Source organism: Durio zibethinus, chromosome 12, assembly GCF_047325235.1.
Source record: "Durio zibethinus cultivar Kanyao isolate XHJ-2024 chromosome 12, ASM4732523v1, whole genome shotgun sequence".
Taxonomy (NCBI): domain Eukaryota; kingdom Viridiplantae; phylum Streptophyta; class Magnoliopsida; order Malvales; family Malvaceae; genus Durio; species Durio zibethinus.
This window is the reverse complement of record NC_143173.1, coordinates 24,499,302-24,519,591: the sequence shown is the minus strand read 5'-3', so window position 1 is coordinate 24,519,591 and position 20,290 is coordinate 24,499,302. Positions and strand designations below refer to the sequence as shown.

General features: G+C 28.1%; 1 protein-coding gene across 1 annotated transcript; it reads right to left on the bottom strand.

Moving 5' to 3' along the window:
* Positions 1 to 2,411: 2,411 nt before the first annotated feature.
* Positions 2,412 to 5,555, bottom strand: LOC111297335 (trihelix transcription factor PTL-like). Its single transcript, XM_022892050.2, has 2 exons — positions 4,899 to 5,555; positions 2,412 to 3,927 (listed from the first exon to the last, which is right to left on the bottom strand). Exons 1-2 carry the CDS (start codon positions 5,378 to 5,380, stop codon positions 2,679 to 2,681), a joined length of 1,731 nt encoding a protein of 576 aa, XP_022747785.2. The 5' UTR covers positions 5,381 to 5,555; the 3' UTR covers positions 2,412 to 2,678.
* Between the last annotated feature and the right edge of the window lie 14,735 nt (positions 5,556 to 20,290).

The window sequence follows — 20,290 nt, the reverse complement described above, 5'->3', positions numbered from 1 at the left end:
CGTTTCCTTCGACTGCCAATTCACTGGAACTGCCTCTACGCCTTGGGACAAGCAAGCTTGGTTCAGGATTCAGGCAAAACAAATGAAAAAAGCTGATAAAAGAGGCACTGGTACCTTTCTTGCTGTGATAATGACTGCAATGTCTCTCCTTTCTTTGGCCCCCTTCTGGTGTGGGAAGCTTCTTTACTCTTTCCCCAGTACGGTCAGTCCCTATTTGGAAGAAAAAGAAAGACTACATGACGCAAGTCTTGGGGATCATAATGGAGTTATGTACATGAAGATTTAATTCCTACAAAAGTGAAAAGCTTCCAGGGAAGGCAGCAGCCCAGAAATCCATCACTCTCTAATTCATTTGAACATCCGAGTATTGTTTCGGACACTAAAAGATCTGATCAGCTCTATATTTTTTTTTTCCGTATATCTTTCATTTCAAATAAGGCTTCTATGTTCAATGCAAGCTATTGATCTGTGTTTGATGTGTGGCTTCGCTTTCTATGCTCATGGAGTTGATGGAGATATATCATTGTAAGGAAACTTAATGGTCTTGTGGAGAGGATCAGACCAACAAAAAGTTCAAATGTCGCTTTTATACTTTACACTTCATGATTCAATTCTTCTTACATATATGTAGTTAACAAAAATAACTTCAAAGGTGGTTCAAAATTTACTAATATTTTTTTCCACTGATCTTCTAAAATGTCTTTCTTCTTCAAGTGAAAAACTGAAGCTTTTATTTAAAATGATCAAACAATTTTGAGTAGCTATAAACAAATACAGGCAGGCCATATATATGTGTATATATTCCCATAGCATATGGTATTTTTAAATGTAGCCCCAGAGATCAACACTCCGATTTCCAACATTAAATTACAACATTCTTTTTGTTCACCATCAACCTTTTTTTCCCACTATTTTGCAGCATTGCCAAGCTCATCTAAGCTCCAACGTTAGAATAATTCATTGGAATTTGCTGGGTTTGCAAATGCAAACATCTGTCTTAGTATTAGTCAAGCATGTGGGAAACTCGGGGATTGTTCATTTCAAGCTATATATATTCTGAATAGACCTTCTTGAACATTAAAATTTGCAAACAAGTTAAGCACTTTTCCTTGATTCTCATTGTTCACAAAACGCAAGGATGGGAAGGAAGAAAAAAGGAAATATCTTTAACCTAATGGTTATGCTGTACTAAGCAGAGATGGTCTTTTTGTAACTTAGTTCAGTAGATTTGAAATTTTTTTTCATACATTTCAGTTTGTCATCCTCTCTATTGAGTACATCATTAAACTCGCTTCTTAAGGAGGGGTTGGATGGGTTTTTTTACGAAGGAAGCAATAGTTTACAGATAAAAAAAGAGGTTGCAGGTAGTGAGATTTGAACTTTATACTTGGATATTACTTTTTAAGAATGACTAGATAAACTGAGCTAAACTCTAGGTTTTGAATGATCCATTAGATATTTTAAACTCACCATGACCATCATCTTTTTTACAAATTTTGATTTAGTTATGACTAGCTCCGGATTTTGGAGCTCTTTTTAACATTTTATGTTTTTGAAATCTTTCATAAGGAAAGTATTTCAATTGTTATCCTTTGATGAAATCTTAATGTTTAAGATTTTACTTCTTTCGTGTAATGTACCAAAATATCATAACTATGAGTTTATTTTTCTTGTTGCATTGAATGTAAAACATTTTTTTCTTGTTTGAAAAGACTTGACTCTCTCTATCTATGGTCAATAAGTTATCAGCCGACATATTATTGTGATGGGTAACAGGCCATCAAGGAAGCTTAGTTTTATCTGCAATTCCCTTCCTCAATTCCAAGCTCACCACACAAATTATTTACCTCTGGCTTTTACTCACAATGATAAACTCTTTGAATATACATGAAGAAAAATATACCTTGTCATAGGAATGACAGTAATGTCACTCCAGACTCGGTTAATTACTCTGGTTAAAGTGCTTTTCTCATTATTAATGACAAAAAATGCAGAATGTGAGGCACTAACAAAAGTGATCATGTGGGATACATATCCTTGGAGCATCCCACTTAAATACCAATAGCAGTCACCCACCTAACTTCTTTGGTACAGTTTGATAAAAGACACTAAAAACACAATCTAAAAGATTTTGCTTCTGGGTTTATAATCTGATCTATCACTGTTTCCTTAACCTATTGTACCCTACTGCAGAGAAAATTGTACATGATAAACTTTTGCACACGTGGGGACAAACACATACAAACTACACGAATTTTTTCACTAGATGTTACTAAACAACAAACGATCAGTAAAGATGAAAGAAAGAAACTGATGAGGAACTAACATAATCAAATCTCCATACATAGCAGGAAAGATTTTCAGCAATGTCAAACATGAAAGACTTGGTGTTTCAGAGCAACATTAAAGCCTTTTGCAGCAAGATATTTAAACCCATTATTATTGCTATTAATCTTAAATGTGCAATGGCTAAGATCCACATAAAACACAATTTGCTACACATAAATTCTCATCGGTCAGCTCCTTGCTTGTACATTGTAAATCCCCTCTTAAAAGAGAGTGTACATTTGTCAATAATGAGAGCCAGCAATTCCCCTCATTGCCAGTACCCAATTGCATATATCTCATGTGGAATTATAGAACAATTGGGAAATCTGTCATATATGTTGTTCTTAATCTTACTGGTTTTCTCCTTTGCTGAGCTTCACACCATAGTTCTCCCACAAGTTCTCTCCATCAGCCATCAAGAAGCGAAAGCAACTATCATTTACAGCATTGCCAGCATTAGAGTTAGAAGGGGAAGAGCTGTCATTTGTTTGGAGTCTCACTGTCTCAGGTCCTTGCTGATCATTAATTTCACAGTAAGCTCTTCGTTGACTGTAGAGGGACTGATCATTGTTCTGGTAATAACCACAGCCTCTTGAGTTGTCCTTGCGTTTTTTGTTACTCTCCCTGGTTTTGGTTATTAGGTAAGCGCTAATGCTATCCCATTTGTCTTTGCACTTTAAAGCACTCCTGTCAAAGCCTAAACAAACCATCTTAGCAGCTATTTCCTCCCACAGAATCTCTTCTGAACACCCTCTTTGTTGGAACCTCGATTCCATGCTTGTTCTCAGCTGTATGAGCTTAGAAATTTCGGATTCTTGCCACCCATCTGCCTTTACATTGTTGTTTATTGTTTCACTTCCATTCTCATTCTGGTTTTCACTGTGGTTTTGCATTTCAGTTGCCATTAGTTCCTCAGATGATGCAGCCTTAAATTTTTTTCCTTTGAGGTTCTGCAAGGACTCCATTAAAGCAGCATCACGAGCTTCAATCCAAGCTCTCTCCTTAGCCCAAAACTTGTGCTCTCTATCTATCCTGGCTGCTTCCTCTTTTCTCCATTCTTCCTCCCTTAAAATCCTCTCTTGCTCCTTTTGCTCAAGTGTCTTTGTTAATTTCTCAAGCCATGCCTCTTGCCTCTCCACTAACTTCCTCATTTGTGAGTCGATAAACTCTTTTATCTTTGCCTTCCAGCTCCTACTACTACCCCTTTTTTTTTTCCGCTTCTCTGATGAATCATTTTCCACTGCCGCTGCAGTGCTTAAATCATTGTCATCTGAAGAAGTGTCGAATTCGGAGGAATTAGAAAGGCTAAGACTATCACAAAGTTTTTGAGCGTGATAGACTTCTTGATTTGATTGAGCATTGCTGTTGGGATTGCCATGAAACCGAAAATTGTTCCCAACTAGGTGAGTTTCTTGGCCTGAAACTGAATTGCTGGTCTCTCCATATAGAGCTTCAAGCTGACGAAAGAATCTATAGTGCTTACCATCTTGTCTTCCGGCCTTCCCTTCCTTAGTCTTTTTGTAATACTTATACAAGTTTTCAAATTTCTCTCTGCATTTTTTTCCATTCCTTTGGTACCCATGTTCCTCATTCATGATCCTACAGCAAATAGAAAATGGAAAATAATATATCAAAATTTAAATCTAAAGCAAAATTATACATAGCCAGGAACCCTAATCCAAATTTGCGAAATGAGAAAGAAAAAAAAAAGATGAGCATCAAAAGATCATGTGATGATTCTTGCCAAAGTGATGAAAAACAATTGTGTTTCCATTGCTGGGCATTTTGCAGTTAACCCAACCAAGCATATTATTGACCATTCAAAATTGCAAACAAAGAAGGGTCTTTGCAAGGGACTGATAAAACGTCTTTTCATGGGTAAAACCAGTAGATGTGTATTTAAACATCCAAAAGACTAGTCGTTTTTATAGCAAAAAACCAGTAAAAACTTGCACAATAACGAAGGCAACACATTTTCAAAGGAAAACAAGTCAGTAGAAAACTATTGAAATTATCAGCCATCCTGAAAAAAGCTGCAAAGAAGAGGTAAACACTGTACCTAATTCTGAACTGAACTTCTTCACAGTGTAGCATGTCCTTTTCTTAAAATCATAAATTTTTTCAAAAGTATAATTATCTTAATAATAACAGCAAGAAACACAATAAGAAGTCATGTTTTTCTGGTGAAAATCATTTAGCAGCAAAGAAAGGAAAGCAAAGCCTAAACGATCCTACCATGAAGAATACTACAAATTTAAAGAAAGAAAGAAAGAAAACAGTGCAATCGTGAAAAAACAAGAGATTTTTTTGTTTTTCTTTTTTTTTAGTGTAATAATAAGAATGAAAATGTACAATAAGAAGACATGAACAAAAAACCCCATTTCATATCACTAGACCTAGTAATAATGAAAGAAAACAAACCCATTATAATCATCTTTAATTATTAAAAGAAAAGGAAAAAAGAATTTGTGAATTTGCTAAATTAAAAGAACATAGAAACCCTTTGTCAATGGAAGAGGGGAAGAAAAAAAAAAAAGAGGAGAGAGAATTAGGGTATGGTATTAGTGTACCTGGAAACTTCATCCCACAAAGGACCTTTTTGATTAGCTTCTTTGAACTTGGGATCAAGACGAGATCTGATCTCAAGAAGTGTTAAAGTCTCTTGTCTAGGCCATCTTCCAGTTCCTCCATCGCCGCCAAAAGCAGTTGCTTCACCATCGAACCCACAACTTGCACTTGGAGTAGAAGCACTAGTGACAGTGGCAACAGCAGCCGTGGGAGTAGCATTATTATCAGTAGAATCAGAAGGAAACTCGTGATGAAGCCCATGAGGCATAAACTCATGACCAACTTGTCTACCCACCATTTGCATCATATCAAAGTGGTGATGGCGGTTGGGTTGGTGGGGTTGCAGTGGCGGCAGATTCCGGTGCCCGGAGGAGAATAACTCGGGGCCCTGGGAAATTGCTTGAAAATGGGTTGGCCTTCCGTTCATTAGTTGCCTAGGATCAGGCATGCCGTATTGATGGTGGTGATGATCGTCCATTTCCATGTCGATTTTATGACAGAAACAATAGAAAGAAAGAAAAGGTAGAGAAGAGAAGAGAAGCTACAAAAAGAGAAAAAGATAAGGGTTTCAAGAGAGAAAGAGAAAGAGTGAAAGAGCGGCAGACTAGGATCGTGTCGTCCACGAAAAAGCTCGAATTCAAGCACAGGACAATGGTCCCATCTCTCTGTATTAAGTGGCGTATAAATGTTCGTATTTTGCTACAATCTTTTCTTTTTTCTCTTTATATTCAAATGTTGTAAGCCTAAGCCTAAGCTAAAGAAAACATACTTTGTTTTGTTTGTTTTGAGTTTTGTAGAGTGAAACATACTGTGGGAGCGTGCGTGAGCGAGAAAGAGAGAGGGAAAGTGGTTTCACTCCTTCGGAAAAAATAGAGGAAAGCCACACGTATAGTAAGAGCATAGCAGCAGGAAGGAAAGGGAAAGAAGAGAGAGACGGGGGTAATGAAATGATGGACACTTGGTTTAAGGCAAGACGACGAAAAATGCAGGAGAGAGAGAGAGAGAGAAGGAGAGGTGACTTGCTGACAGGTGTACAGTGCCTATGATCCGGCCTTTTTGACCGCCTACCTCTCTTTCTCGTGTGTCCCTGTGCCCTCAGCTCAGCTCAGCTGAAGTGCTGCTGGCACTGACTTGCTCCTTCGAGGGTACACGGAGCCTCTTTGGCCCTTGGGTTCTTGGGGCCCAGTAGACGGTTGGTCGTTTTGATAGATTCTTGTGTTGAGTACATTTAATTCAGAATTTTTAGCCTTTAGTTTAGGCCATAATTAATATCTTCAATTCTTCATTTGTGAATTGTTGATGACAATTTGACGGTTGATCAACATATATTATATCTTTAAATAGAAAAAAAAATTAGATAAAATTTTTTACGTGAAATCCGTAAAATTTTTAATTAAAAATAAATAAATTAAAATTAAAATAAATAAATTAAAATTAAAAGATTTCGTTATATAACAAGTATACAAATTTTTAAAAAAATTAATAAATTTTGATATATATTTTTAGATAAATATTTTGAGTAAAAATATTAATAAAATTTTTACTATTGAATAAGTATCGCTTAAATTTAAATTATAAATAATTTTTTTATAAATTATTAATTTTTACATTGAACTTTATTAATTTATTGAATTGAAATTTTTATTAAAATTTTTATTAAATCATTTTTAAGAAAGAACTTTACAAATTTTATCTAAAAAATTTCATGTAAATTTTTTCCCTTCAAATATAGAAAGCTAATTTTACATTAAATGAAAAAAGATAAAAAAAAAAATTACATGAATACCTTAAGATGTGTTGATAGAATACTAAATTATTAATTTAAATTATCAAAGTTCAAATTTTGATAATTTTAAAAAATAAAAATAAAAAATATTTTGAAAACTAAAGATCTTTTTGTATGCACAGTGAAAAGGATTCCTTACTATTATTGGAATATGCTTAAATTGGATTAATCCAAAATTCCTTACCGACTTGAAAAAGCAACCACTAATTTCTGACCAATTCAAAAAATTAAAACAATCCAATCTCAAGTCTAACTTGCAATATACCGCCGCATTGCTGCTGGTGATGATATCCAATATTTTTCAATGGCTGTTGTTATATGCATGATGAGGACTTGATTGGGAGAGTCATGCAAGACAAAAGCAAAAGACTAGATATATATAATATTATGTGCCGGTTCCAATTGTAAACGAAGAATACCAAAGTATAGTAAAACAACCGACTTGAGACCGAAAAGGCTAACTGATTAATTTAAAATTAAATGTGTACGTAATTATTCGATTAAATATTAAATATTTTAATTTATATAAATAAATATTAAATATTATCAATGTTTACAATTAAAAATATATTTGAACGAAAATTTTTGTATATTTATTACACGGAATTTAATTGCATGGTTTAATTGTTTATTGATATTGATTTATTTTAAAAAACAAAAATTAATAAAAAAATTAATTTTATAATAATGCAACAACTTTTCTTTCTTTTCAAATTTTTTCTTTTTGTTCTAACTTCAGATTTTTCTCCCCTCATCTCTTTTTTCTTTATGAAACCTCTCATCGCATTGTTCTTGTAGATGCCTGTCTTTTTTTTTATTCAATTTTTTTTCTTTTTTTCTCTATTCAACTCCTCTCTCTTACCTGAAATCCAAGCCGCTGCCGCCCGGTTTGTAAACTTGGAGCCTCCTAGGACCTTTCGGAGCAATCCATCTCTAAGTTTCAAACGGAGTCCCCATCATTCTTGATTTCAAAAGAAACAGTATAGTTGAACAGTGAGTTGCCTACGGATGGATTGTTTTTGGATCTTTTGATAATGGTTCGGATAATTACGATTCGGATTGTGAGATATTCCTTGGATTTGATGATTTTTCAAGGGGTTTATGATCCTTGAGCTCTATAATTGGGATGATATTAGATCATTGCTTTCAATTTTCTGTCTTTTTCATACATGTTTTAATTCAAAATTTCTGGACAAACAAAAATTTATGTGGGTTTAGTTGTGGTTTTTTGAATTTCATGGATATCATAGTATGAATTGGTGATTTTTCTAGAATTTTTATTTTTGTTTAAAATAAAACTTACCCACTAAAAAAGTGAAACCTAACCACTTTTTTTCATTTAATTGTTATTTTTATTAGAGTTAATGGTGCATGTGAAACACACACAATTTTTCATCAAAATCATTAATTGCAAACGTTTGATAACGTTTAATTTTTATTTAAACAAATTAAAATATTTAATCTTAAATTGAATAATCACTTAAATGATTAATTTCAAATTGAACATTTAATCAACGAAAAAGCACTTCATTTATCAATGTTTGCAAATCTAGTCATAACAATCCTCTTTCCTTTTTTTTTTTTTTTTGTTCATTTGTTGGAAGGGGAGAGTTTGGGGTTTATATCCTTCTCTGTTGCTGAAGATTATCCTTGCTGTCTGGTAAAGGATGAAAATATTCTACTTATGTTTTCCATATCTTTTGGTGGCCGCTGGGGGTGAAGGGGCAGGATTGGGGGGCTGATCAGTTGTAGTTGCAAAATGTAGAAAAAATAATGTTTGCCCTGGTTAAGTACTTATGAAACTTCCTACAGATATATAATTAATTTTTCATACTTTTATTTGCAAAGTTTTAAATTGAAGATCTATATATAAAAATGAAAACCTTTAAATTACCCACATACCCGGTCCAAGGCTTGCTTGGCCTTAGTTACTAATTCAATTATGAAGTGCCCCTAACTATATATGCTCATTTCAAACTTATGATTTTACGATCGAAAGTATAATATATACAGGAAACCTAACTATTCCTTGGCAATCTATCTCATACTCAAATTCTCGAAATAATAAAATCAGTATTCAATTTAATTGGTTTATATAATTATTAGTGATATGTAACAAGTTTAAAATTTAAATCTTTGCATCTATAATACTTTTCTACCCTTTGACTGTAAACTTATACATTATATCTTGTATTTCTTTCTTTTTTTTTTCAATAAAACGATCAACATAAAATTATAATTTATCAATAAAAAATCTTTAAAATATAAGTACTAAGTTCTTATATATATATATATATATTAGTTTTTGACATGCATATCTTTAAATTTTCATTTTATAAATAATAATAATAATAATAATAATAATAATAATAATAATAATAATAATAATAATATAATCTTGATTTTGATATAAGTTAATTTTGATAACTTTTTATATAATTTTGATTTTAGTAAGTTTTGATAAAATTTTATTAACTTTTGATTCAATTTTGGTAATCATTGATAAAATTTTAGTAATATCTTGATGTAATTTTAATAATTAACCTTCTAATAACTTATGGTATACTTTTAGTAATCGTTAATAAAATTTGAGTCATCTATATTTAACAATGAATTTATGTAAGAAAACATAAATTCAATTTTAATATAAAACAATTCTTTTATATAATAACTGTATTGTTTTATTCAAATTTATAACTTTTTTCATTGAACTTTTTTATTAAATAGGTTGGTGGTAGGTTCATCTAAGTCTCCAAAGATAAAATTTCTAACTTTATTCCTCCTAATAACCAATGTTCAATTCCTAACAACTTTAAGTCTAAAAAAATTTATCAATGATTGATAATTAAGTTATTATTGATTTATTATTATTTTATCAGTAATTTACTATTAAGTTATCAATAATATATTATTAAATTATAAATGATTTACTACTAAATTAGCATTAATTTGCTATTAATTTATGAATGATTTATTATTAAGTTATAAATGATTTACTATTAAATTATTAATGATTTATTATTAAGTTATTAATAATTTATTGTAAAGATATAGCTAATTTACTATTAATTTATCAATGATTTACTATAAAGCTATCAGTGATTAACTAATTTACTACTAAATTATCATTAATTTACAGTTATTAATAATTTACATATAAAAAATCAATGATTTACTATTATGTTACATTGATTTACTATTTAATTTTTTATTATTTATTACAAAATTATCATAGATCTATTACTAACTTAAACATGATTCATTATCAAGTTATCACTAATTTATATTAAATTAGTCATAATTTACTATTAAGTTATTTAACTATTAAGTTATTGATAATTAACTGCTACTAAATTATATTGATTTATTTTTATGTTTTAATAATTAACTACTAAATTATCATTAATTTACTACAAATTATTTATAATTTACTACTAAGTTTATCAATTAATTACTATTAAATTGAAATTGATTTACTATTAAGTTATCACTAATTTACTATTAAATTATTATTAATTTATTATTAAGTTATCAATGATTAACAACTAAATTATCACTTGTGTTCTTATTAATCTATCATTGATTTACTAACATGTTGTTATGCATTTAAAACTATGAAACATGGAATTTAAAAAGTCTACAAATAATATATGAGATAATTTTTTTATATAATAACATTATTTTTTTATTCAAGTTTAGAATTTTTTTTACTAATTCTTTTTATTAAATACATTCATGAAAGTTTTGACTTTGGTTTTATTAGTAACGAGCGTTCAATCATTAGCAACTTCAAGTATAAAAAAGTTATCAATGATTGGCAATTAAGTTATTAATTATTTACTATTAATTTATCAAAAAAGTGCTACTAAATTATCAATAATTTACTTTTAATTTATGAATGATTTATCATTAAATTATGAATTATTTATCATTAAGCTATAAATGATTTTTATTAAATTTTTGGTGATTTAGTACTAAGTTATTGATGATTAATTATAAAATTATAACTAATTTACTACTAATTTACTGATGATTCACTAAAAAGTTATTAATGATTAACTAATTTACTACTAAATTATTATTGATTTACAATTAAGTTATTAATAATTTACTATTACATTATTAGTGATTTACTGCTAAATTATTAATTTGCTATTAAACTATTAATGATTTACTATTATGTTTTATATATTTTTAGGTTATTATTGATTTATAACTTAATTTTTTATTATTTACTACAAAAATTTCACCAATTTACCACTAAATTATTTACGATTCACGACTAAGTTATTACTGATTTATATTAAATTATGCATAATTTCTTATTAAGTTATCACTGATTAACTGTTATGTTATAAATAATTTACTACTAAGTTATACTAATTTATTTTAAGTTTTCAATAATTAACTATGAAATTATCAATTATTTACTACTAATTTATCATTGATTTACTACTAAGTAATTTATGATTTATTATTTTCAATTAATTACTATTAAATTAAAACTAATTTACTATTAAATTATTATTAATTTACTATTAAGTTATCATTAATTTATTACTAAATTATCAATAATTAACTACTAAATTATCACTTATTTTTTGTTAAGTTATCTTTGATTTAGTATTATGTTATTATACATTTACATCTATATTATAATTAATTTACCATTAAGGTATTATCATATATTATTATATTATTACTTTTTTACTAAAAAGTTATTAATTATTTATTACTCAATTATCATTAATTTATTATTAAGTTATCACTTATTTACTACTAAATTATTGATAATTACTGTTATATTATACTAATTACATTTAAGTTTTCATTGATTAATTACTAAGTTATTAATTATCTACTACTATATTATCATTAATTTGTGTATATCCAAAAAAAAGTAATCACAATGTATGCTAGATTATGTAATTTGTAAGATAGAGAAAGAAAACAGAAAAAGTTTAAGTTTAAATGACTTGAAAAAAATGATTAAATGCTCTTAATTTACTATTCATAACTTAACATGCAATAATAAATTAAAATCATAACTTTTTATACTAATGCAAGTATTAAAACTAAATTAATTAAATATATACAATATATATTAAGCCAATAATTCTAAGATTTTCTTCAAACTTTTTAGTTTATGATAAAATAGTATATATTAAGATAAGCATTATTAATGATTTGATTAAATTATTAGTATATATATTTTCATATTTGTTAGCGAACTACAATTGCATATAAAAGATTGAAAATTTTGAAGTGTTCTGTCATCAATGAAAGTAATAAACTTTACCTTATGTTTTTAATTTTAAGTATACAATTTTGGGTAAAAATTTTATTATATATATGATAAAAGTAATAAGAATATATTTACTAAATAAAGTTTATAAAAATTAAACAAACAGTAATTTAAAAAAAAATTAAATTTATAATAATTATCTTTGCATTCTACATAAATTTTTTTTTTTACTAACCAAAAACATGATATATTTTTAATTGTTACTTCATTTTAATTACCATCCTTCAAAATAATTTTTTTGATATTTTGATGCCAATTAACTTCTCCATTTAGAAAGAGTAAAGAATATTTTTCATTCTCCATAAAAATATTTTTTCGACTAAACGAAAAGATATTATATATTTAAATGTTACTTCATTCTTATTACCATCATTCAAAATGGTTCTTTTGATATTTTGATGTTAATAAAGTTCTCCATTTGGAAAGAGTAAAGTGTATTGTAAAGAGTCATAGCAATCAAAATAATGTTTAATTCTATGTTATCTTCATGAATTAGTATGAATTATGATATGATTTCTTTCAAATGAAATATTTGAATTATTTCCTTCAACCTATATATCAATAACTTGATTAACAAATAAACGATTATAAAGTCCTTAATTTAGATTAATATTTCTACAATACAAATTTTAAAATCCTAAAAAAAAAAATCTTTGCAAAACTTGGGCAAAAGGATTTTCTTCTAAAATTATCATCGGTATCTTTATCACTTTTGCATTTAAATTTTTATTGTATTGTGTTCTTATTTTATTTTCAAATTTATTATTGATATCTTAAAAGTACAATTAAAATAATAAGGATTAATCTCAAACTTGAAACAATTCAAAACTCAAATTGAATATAAATAAAATTTTTACTCATTTTAAATTTTAATTTAATTAAAAATAATATAATACACATAATTATGAAAATGAATAAACTCGACTTGATTTCAATTTATTTTAAAACGTCAACAATTTAGTAGTTATTTAAAATCTAAAATGATTGAACATAACCAAAATCTGAATTAAAATAGTAACACAATTAAAATCCATTCTTAGTTTTTCATCTTTTATAACAATTTAAAAGTTTTTTATTTAAATTTTGTTCCCTTCATCTTTAATGTTTTATTTTTTTGTCTTTGTAGTTGAATTAATTAATTAATTTTAAGGGTATTTCTAAAGTGAATTTTAAATTATAATTAATTCAATATACTTATTTTTTATTTAAATTTATGACAATTTTAATCAATCTTTTTAAATAAAGAGAAGTGTGTACCAATGATTAAGTCAAATTTGTTTAGGTGTATAAGTGAATAATTAATTAGTATACTATGAATAAAAGTAGATGATAAAACTTGACTCAACCTAATTGATTGTTGATTCTAAATTTAAAATCTAACTCGAAATTATAAAAAGTCAAAATTAAAAATGATTGAAATACTAAATACACAATTAAATAAAGATTTATCAAATGAATTTTGCTAATAATTATCTTTAAATCACTTTTAAATTTAGTTAAATTATAATTTATAATAAATTTTTTGTTTTAGATGTAAAGTGATAATTAATTTGATGAATTTCAATTTTTTTGGAAAAATATTACCTAATATGATAACCTAAAAAATTTTAATATAACTGTGAACATTCTTCAACTAATATAAAAGAGAAAAATAAATGAATATACAATGTTTCTCCAAATAAAAGAGTTTTATATTAATCTCAAAAAAATTTAAAATCAATATATTTATATATTTTTCATTGAAACATCATATAACAATAACATTCTTTGTCATATGGCGATGATATAGTTATGCATAATTAATCAATTTTTCGTTTCATTTTTTTGCTTAAAATAATTATTCACTTGTGCTTTTATTAATTTAATGTAATTGTATGTTCTATCAATTCAAAAGTTAAAATTTTCTTTTATTTTAAAAATTTTATTATACATAAATTTTTATTATATAAAATATTAAACTACATAATTTTAAAAAATAAAATAAAATAAATTACTAACCTTCATACTTGTCATGTTTTCTTAAAAAATTTCAATTATAAGAATATCAAACTTGTTATATAAACCTATACAATTTATAATGATTTCATTTTCAATATTAACAATAGAAACTTTTATAAATGAATGTAACTTTAGAATAAACACATTTAAAAAATAATTTCAATGAATTTTGTTACACTTTGAAGAATTCACCAAAAATAATTAATTTTACTTCACTTGATAATTTTTTGCTTAGAATAATTCACATTAGATTATTCAACCACCTGAATCATTTGATATGAAAAATCATGCTACTTATAAAAAAGAGTCTAATAATAAAAAAAGTTATTTAAATTAAAATTTACAAAAATTATTAATGGTATTTTAATCAATCACTTTTAATATTTTTTAAATTAAAATTTTATTAAGGGTATATTAATCAATCACTTTTAACACTTTTTTTTATCTAATTATAAAAAAAGAGTCTAATAATAAAAAATTCATTTAAAATAAATTTTGTAAAGACATTTACCAAGGATATTTTAGGTAATCACTTTTAATATTTTTAGAATTAAAATTTTAAAATTTTAAGTAGTTTAATTTCACGTAAATTCTATTTTTAATTTTAGTTGATTTAAATTAAATTTAAAGAAATTAATAAAAGTTACACATATCTAAAGATAAATTTGTTAATTTAAAATTTTATAAAAATATTTAGATTGATCACTATTAACAGTTTTAAAATTCATATTTTTACATATAGAAGATAAATAGATTATATATATATATATATATATATATATATATATATATATAAAGGAGGAATGTAGCAGGGTAGGATAATTTAATGATAGATTAAAAACTAAAAAAAAAAACACAATTGTATAGTTTTCAAAATCAATAATTGAAGAATTGTGTAGGTAGGCCTAGGTAAGTGTAAAGTAGTAAACTACCATCTTAGAGGTGGAGCCCTTGACCGACGTGCATTAGCTAATATTTTCAACGTAAATATGAAGGTAGCCCATGTGATTACAAAGCATTGATGGTGATGTATATACGTAGAGACGTACCACAAAGAGCTGTCGGCATTTTGTACTACTACATCCCCCCCTCCCCCCCTTTTTCTATTTTTTATTGTGTTTGTTATGAAAAATAGAAAGAAAAAAAGATAAATATAAAATTTAAATAAAATTATTAATATAAATTGAATGAGTATTGTTTTCCTCTCACATTAAGAAAGATTGAATTTAAAAAATATGTAAATCCACTCATTTTGTTGTCTTTAATTGTTTGTGAATTTAGCCATTTAAACCATATATATGCTAATGTACATGGTTAAAATTGTAACAACTAGATTTCAGAGCTGCAGATAATTTAAATTCAACTTGAGAGCTTGACAAAACAGTAATTGACACCTTCCTGCTTATGGAAAATCAAGATTTAGATTTTCCCTTCTTCTAAATTCGTTGGTTTTTCCTATGATGTTCCAAAAAAACATATAGTTTCTTGTCATAAAGTCAAAGTGATTTTGGTCTACATTACTGGTTTCTTTAGTAAACTACTCCAATTAATTACTTCAACTTTTCAGAATTTAGTTATTTATAGAAGCACATGTCAAATAGTTACATCCAATTTGTAGCCACAGCCGACAGCCAGTTGTTATTTTCATCTTAATTACCTAACACAACCTTTTCCATTGAGAAAATCTTCACTTTAGGCAGGCTTTTTTTTTTTTTTTTTAATTAAAGGAGGCTAAGGTTTCATGAAAATTAGGAAATAGAATTTGCAAATGCTGAAGATCGAAACTTATATTTTGTAGGGATTCACGAATGAACCATTTAAGTTAAACCCTAAGCTCTACAATGTTGTGGTAATTGATATTTCAAGTTCAAAGTTATTGTATGTTATAATAAAGCAGAGAACCAAAATTTTGACAGTGTTCTGAGGGTAGGGGTGTAAATGATACATTAGTACTCGCAAGCTACTCGGGTTTGATTCGAAAAAAACTCGAATTCGGTTCGATTATTGTCGAGTCGAGCTCGAGCTCGAGTAGCTCGATTTATCGATCGAGCCGAATTCGAGTATTATTATATCTGACTCGAGTAGCTCGCGAGCCTAATCGAGCTTTTATATTTAAATATATTTTTATTATTTTAATTAATAAAATATTTCGAGTCCGAGTTCGAGTTCGAGCATGAATAATCGAATTTTTGTCGAGTATACGAATCGAGCTTATTTTTACATATTAATCGAGCTTAATCGAGCGAGCTCGAGTAGCTCGAATTCGATCACGAATCGAGCTCGAACTTGAAAAATAAAACTCGATCGAGCTCGAGCCGAGTATCGAGCCCCGAGTTGTGAGTCGAGCTCGAGCTCGAGCCTCTCACTACTCGGCTCGGCTCGGCTCGTTTACAGCCCTATCTGAGGGTGAACTTTTGATTCTGTTCATTGTTGTGGGATAATTTGTTGGTATACAATGGATATTATTGGAGCACCTCCTCCATCTCCTCTTCTCCATAGGTTTAGAAACAAACAAAAACGAAGAAAATTTGTGCATGCACGCATGGCAGAGAAATTGACTCAGAACAAGTTGCAAAAAAAAAAAAAAAAACTTTTTGGAGTGTTTTCTTTTTCTTTTGCCAGAAATCCATAAACGCTTTCTAACAGTCACAGTAACCCTTTTTAAAAAATAAATTCTGAAGAGGTTACAGATCTGTCATGTACTGTTGAGAAACAGTTTCGCCCTTTGTATGTATATATTTATATTGTTTCAATACCTAATAGTATCCCTTCCATAGGTCAAAATTTAGTGTTTTAAATTTTGTTTTTGTAATTATTAATGCTCTATAATTGGACTTAAATTAACTCTATTTATTGTTACTTCTTTAATATTTACTGTGGTAAGTTTGTTTTTCCTTTAATTAATAATTTGTTTCTTATACTAACTTTTTTCAAGTATCCATCATCAATAAAAAAATTGGTAACATATTTGAAAATAAAGAAATAATTTGAATAGTTTATTTTTATCTTCTCATTTTTATATTCAAAACACTATATTTTTTTAATGAAATGTCAAATATAAATAGTTTATAGTTTAAACATAAAATTAAGATATTTTAATCAATACTCAAAATTAAACGCTCTTCCGACGTGATGTCGTTGGGTGGTGAAAGGGAAGAAAAAATGATGAAAAAACGAAGGGAAAAGGGGGCAAGGTAGGGCTGGGGACGCATGCACAAAGACTCAGAGGGCCAATTGGCGACAAGAACTGAACAAAAGAATCTTACTGCTTTCTGTGAGAGTTAGATATTTTTCAGATCGACTCTCAGACTGATAGCTTGTTTTTCAAGCAGCAGAACGTTCCATATCCATGCACATGCATGCATGCATATATAAAAATACTAGAATTACATTAAATTTATTTTTGTATTTACACTAGTAACTGAAGATTTTCTTATAAAAATCAAATTCAAACAAAGAAAAAAAGGAAAAATGTACGAGTGGTCCATAATTTTAGCTGATCAGGTGCTCGAGCAGCTAGCCCTGGCCCTTTCCCTGTCCCTGTCGCTGGTCCTGCAGGATGACGTGGCAATCATGAAGTGAATGATTGGGTCTCACCATGATAAGGTGGGGACGGGGGGTGTGGGGTTGGTTTTGAAAGGCTCTCCTGTGAGCTTGGCGGAGGATGGGCTTTGTCTTGACAAAAATGAGCATGTGGGCCCTCTCCCTTAGCTGGCTATCAATCTCCTTTCCTTCGATGGTTGGACATGATGGATGTATGAAAAAGATGTAATTTAAAAATATATATATATATATATATATATATATATATGCTCTAGACAATTTTGACATATGAGATGCAATGACTAAGAGAGAGGGACAAAAGCTATTTGCAGTGACTCTCGAAAGAGAAGTCCCTCTCCTTTTTTTTTTTCTTTATATTTATATATTTTTTAACATTTCACCTCCGTTTGTTTTATTTTGTTTCTTTCAAAAATGTAATGCAATCTCAGAGGGCTCAAAAGAACAACTTAGAAAAGCAATTTTCTCATACTTCTATTTTTTTCCTTTTTTTTTTTGGTCTTTCGTTGCTTCATGCAATTATTTATTTTATTTAAATTTTAATTTTATTGTAGACACTCTAATCGGTTCGAACTTAAGCTTATTTGGGTCTGATTCTATAAGGTCCGAGCCTAAACCCAAATTAATGAGGCTTGACTTAATATGATCCAATTAACAAGCTCAATTGGTTTTTTTTTATTCTTTTCATTTTATTTTATTTTATTATTTTTTTTATTTTTATCTATCTTTTATTTTTTTAGTTGATTTATCTATATTTTATTATATTTATCATTAGTTTTTAACGGATTTAATAAAAAAATAATAATAAAAAAAATAAAAAATAAAAATATCTTTGGTCGTGAATTGGTAGTTGTAGAGTTTCTGTAGGTTTTAATTTGAAGTGAGATAAATCTTGAAGTTTTTGATAATATGAAAACTCAGTCGAAGGAGGACTTCTATCTGATAAAAAATTATTCTGATTTGGTCTTATAAATCACCAATCACACAGAGCAGAGATACGGGAGAGGGAAAAAAATAGAACAGATAGATCAAAAACACACACGGAGAAAAAGCAAAAGCACAAAAAATCAAAGAAAAAGGCATGTAAGAGTAGTTAGGGGTGTAAAAAATTTTTAAGATTTTTTGGGATTTTTTTTTGAAAAGTTTTTGAAAAAATTTCAAATTTCGATGAAATTTTCGGTAAAACTTGAATTTTTCGATAACCTTCTCCAATTTTCGATAGCTTTTCTCAGTTTTCGATTGAATATTCAACCATATTTTGGGTTTGTAGAGAGAATGAAAGAGAAAAAAAAGGGAAGAAAAATAGAGAGAAGAAGGGAAATCTGAAAAAAAAATCAGTTTTAACCTTTTATGCCTGCGCAAAACAACGTCATTTAGGCCTTTAAAGAGTCAAGGATCCACATGTTTCCACCTTGGACAACCTGACCCGTAGCGCAACCTGACCCGTAGTGCAACCTGCTTCAACCCGTTTTCACAAACCTTGCTACTGAGCCGAGCTTATTTTTCCCGATCTAAGCCGAGCCGTTTTCTGTGTCTAGAGCCAAGCCGCGCCAACCTTTCAGTCGAGCCGTTTCAATTTTTTTTATTTTGTTTTATTTATTTATTTATGTGTTTGTTTATTTTTTTAAGAGTATTTTTGCATGAATACTTTAAAAAAATATATATAAAATAAATATAAAATAAAACTTAAAAAAAATATATTTTTAAGAAAAAGTTGAAAGTATCAATTTTCTTTGAAAATAAAATTTTCAAAAATACAAAAAAATACTTTTGAGGAAAAGTTGAAAGTACCAATTTTTCTTGAAAATAAAATTTTCAAAAAAAATATTTTTGAGGAAAAAATTGAAAGTATCAATTTTCATTGTATAAAAGCATGAGTTTTTTCTTTTTTATAAAATAATATAATAAAAATATTTCTATCCAAAGTTGAACATCAATCATTTTCTTTCTTTCTCAATTTTTTTAATGTTAAATAATTTGACGACAGAGTCTCTGCAAGAGAAACAGTAGTTTTCTTGCATACTCTTGAGGTGAGAGAAGTTTTTTAATTTTCTACCAAAAGTATTGGAGTCAATTAAGAATAATTTTTAATAATTAATTACTTGATAAAATCTTTAAAGCTTAATGGATAACATGAATTGAGCCGGTACCATCTTCTAATGGGCGTTGTGAGGGTGCTATAACCTTCATCATACATAATCATACTCTCAAACCTAGTTTTGATTTTGCAGACATTGAATTTACCTTTTAGAAATACCTAAGTCGAACTTAGGAATCTTTTTTAAAAGAGACAGATTAAGTTAGGTGGCCAATCGCATCTAAACAAAAAAAGATTGGTGCGACTCTTCAAGTCAATGTCTCACGATAGGTCTACGAATATAGACGTTACCATAGTTTGGCGACTCCACTAGGAATAATCGAGAGTCAGGCCAACAAATAAATTCGTATTATCCAAAAAGCCTAATAAAATTGAATTCTTTGTAAGGATTTTTTTTCTTTTTCTTTCTTTTCCATTCATTTTATTTATTTATGTTGCAAACTATGTCATTCATATACATATGCATAACATGAGCTCTATACCCGAGTTTTGTCCCTCTAAGTATGTATGTTTTTGTGAGATTCTAATGCCTTCGCAGTAGCTAGCGAAATACTCTCACTCAAATTGAATCATTTTCATTGGTAGCCTGTGATGGGTGGGGTTTGGATTTCTTTACTAGTCTGTGATGGACAATGATGTAAGGAAC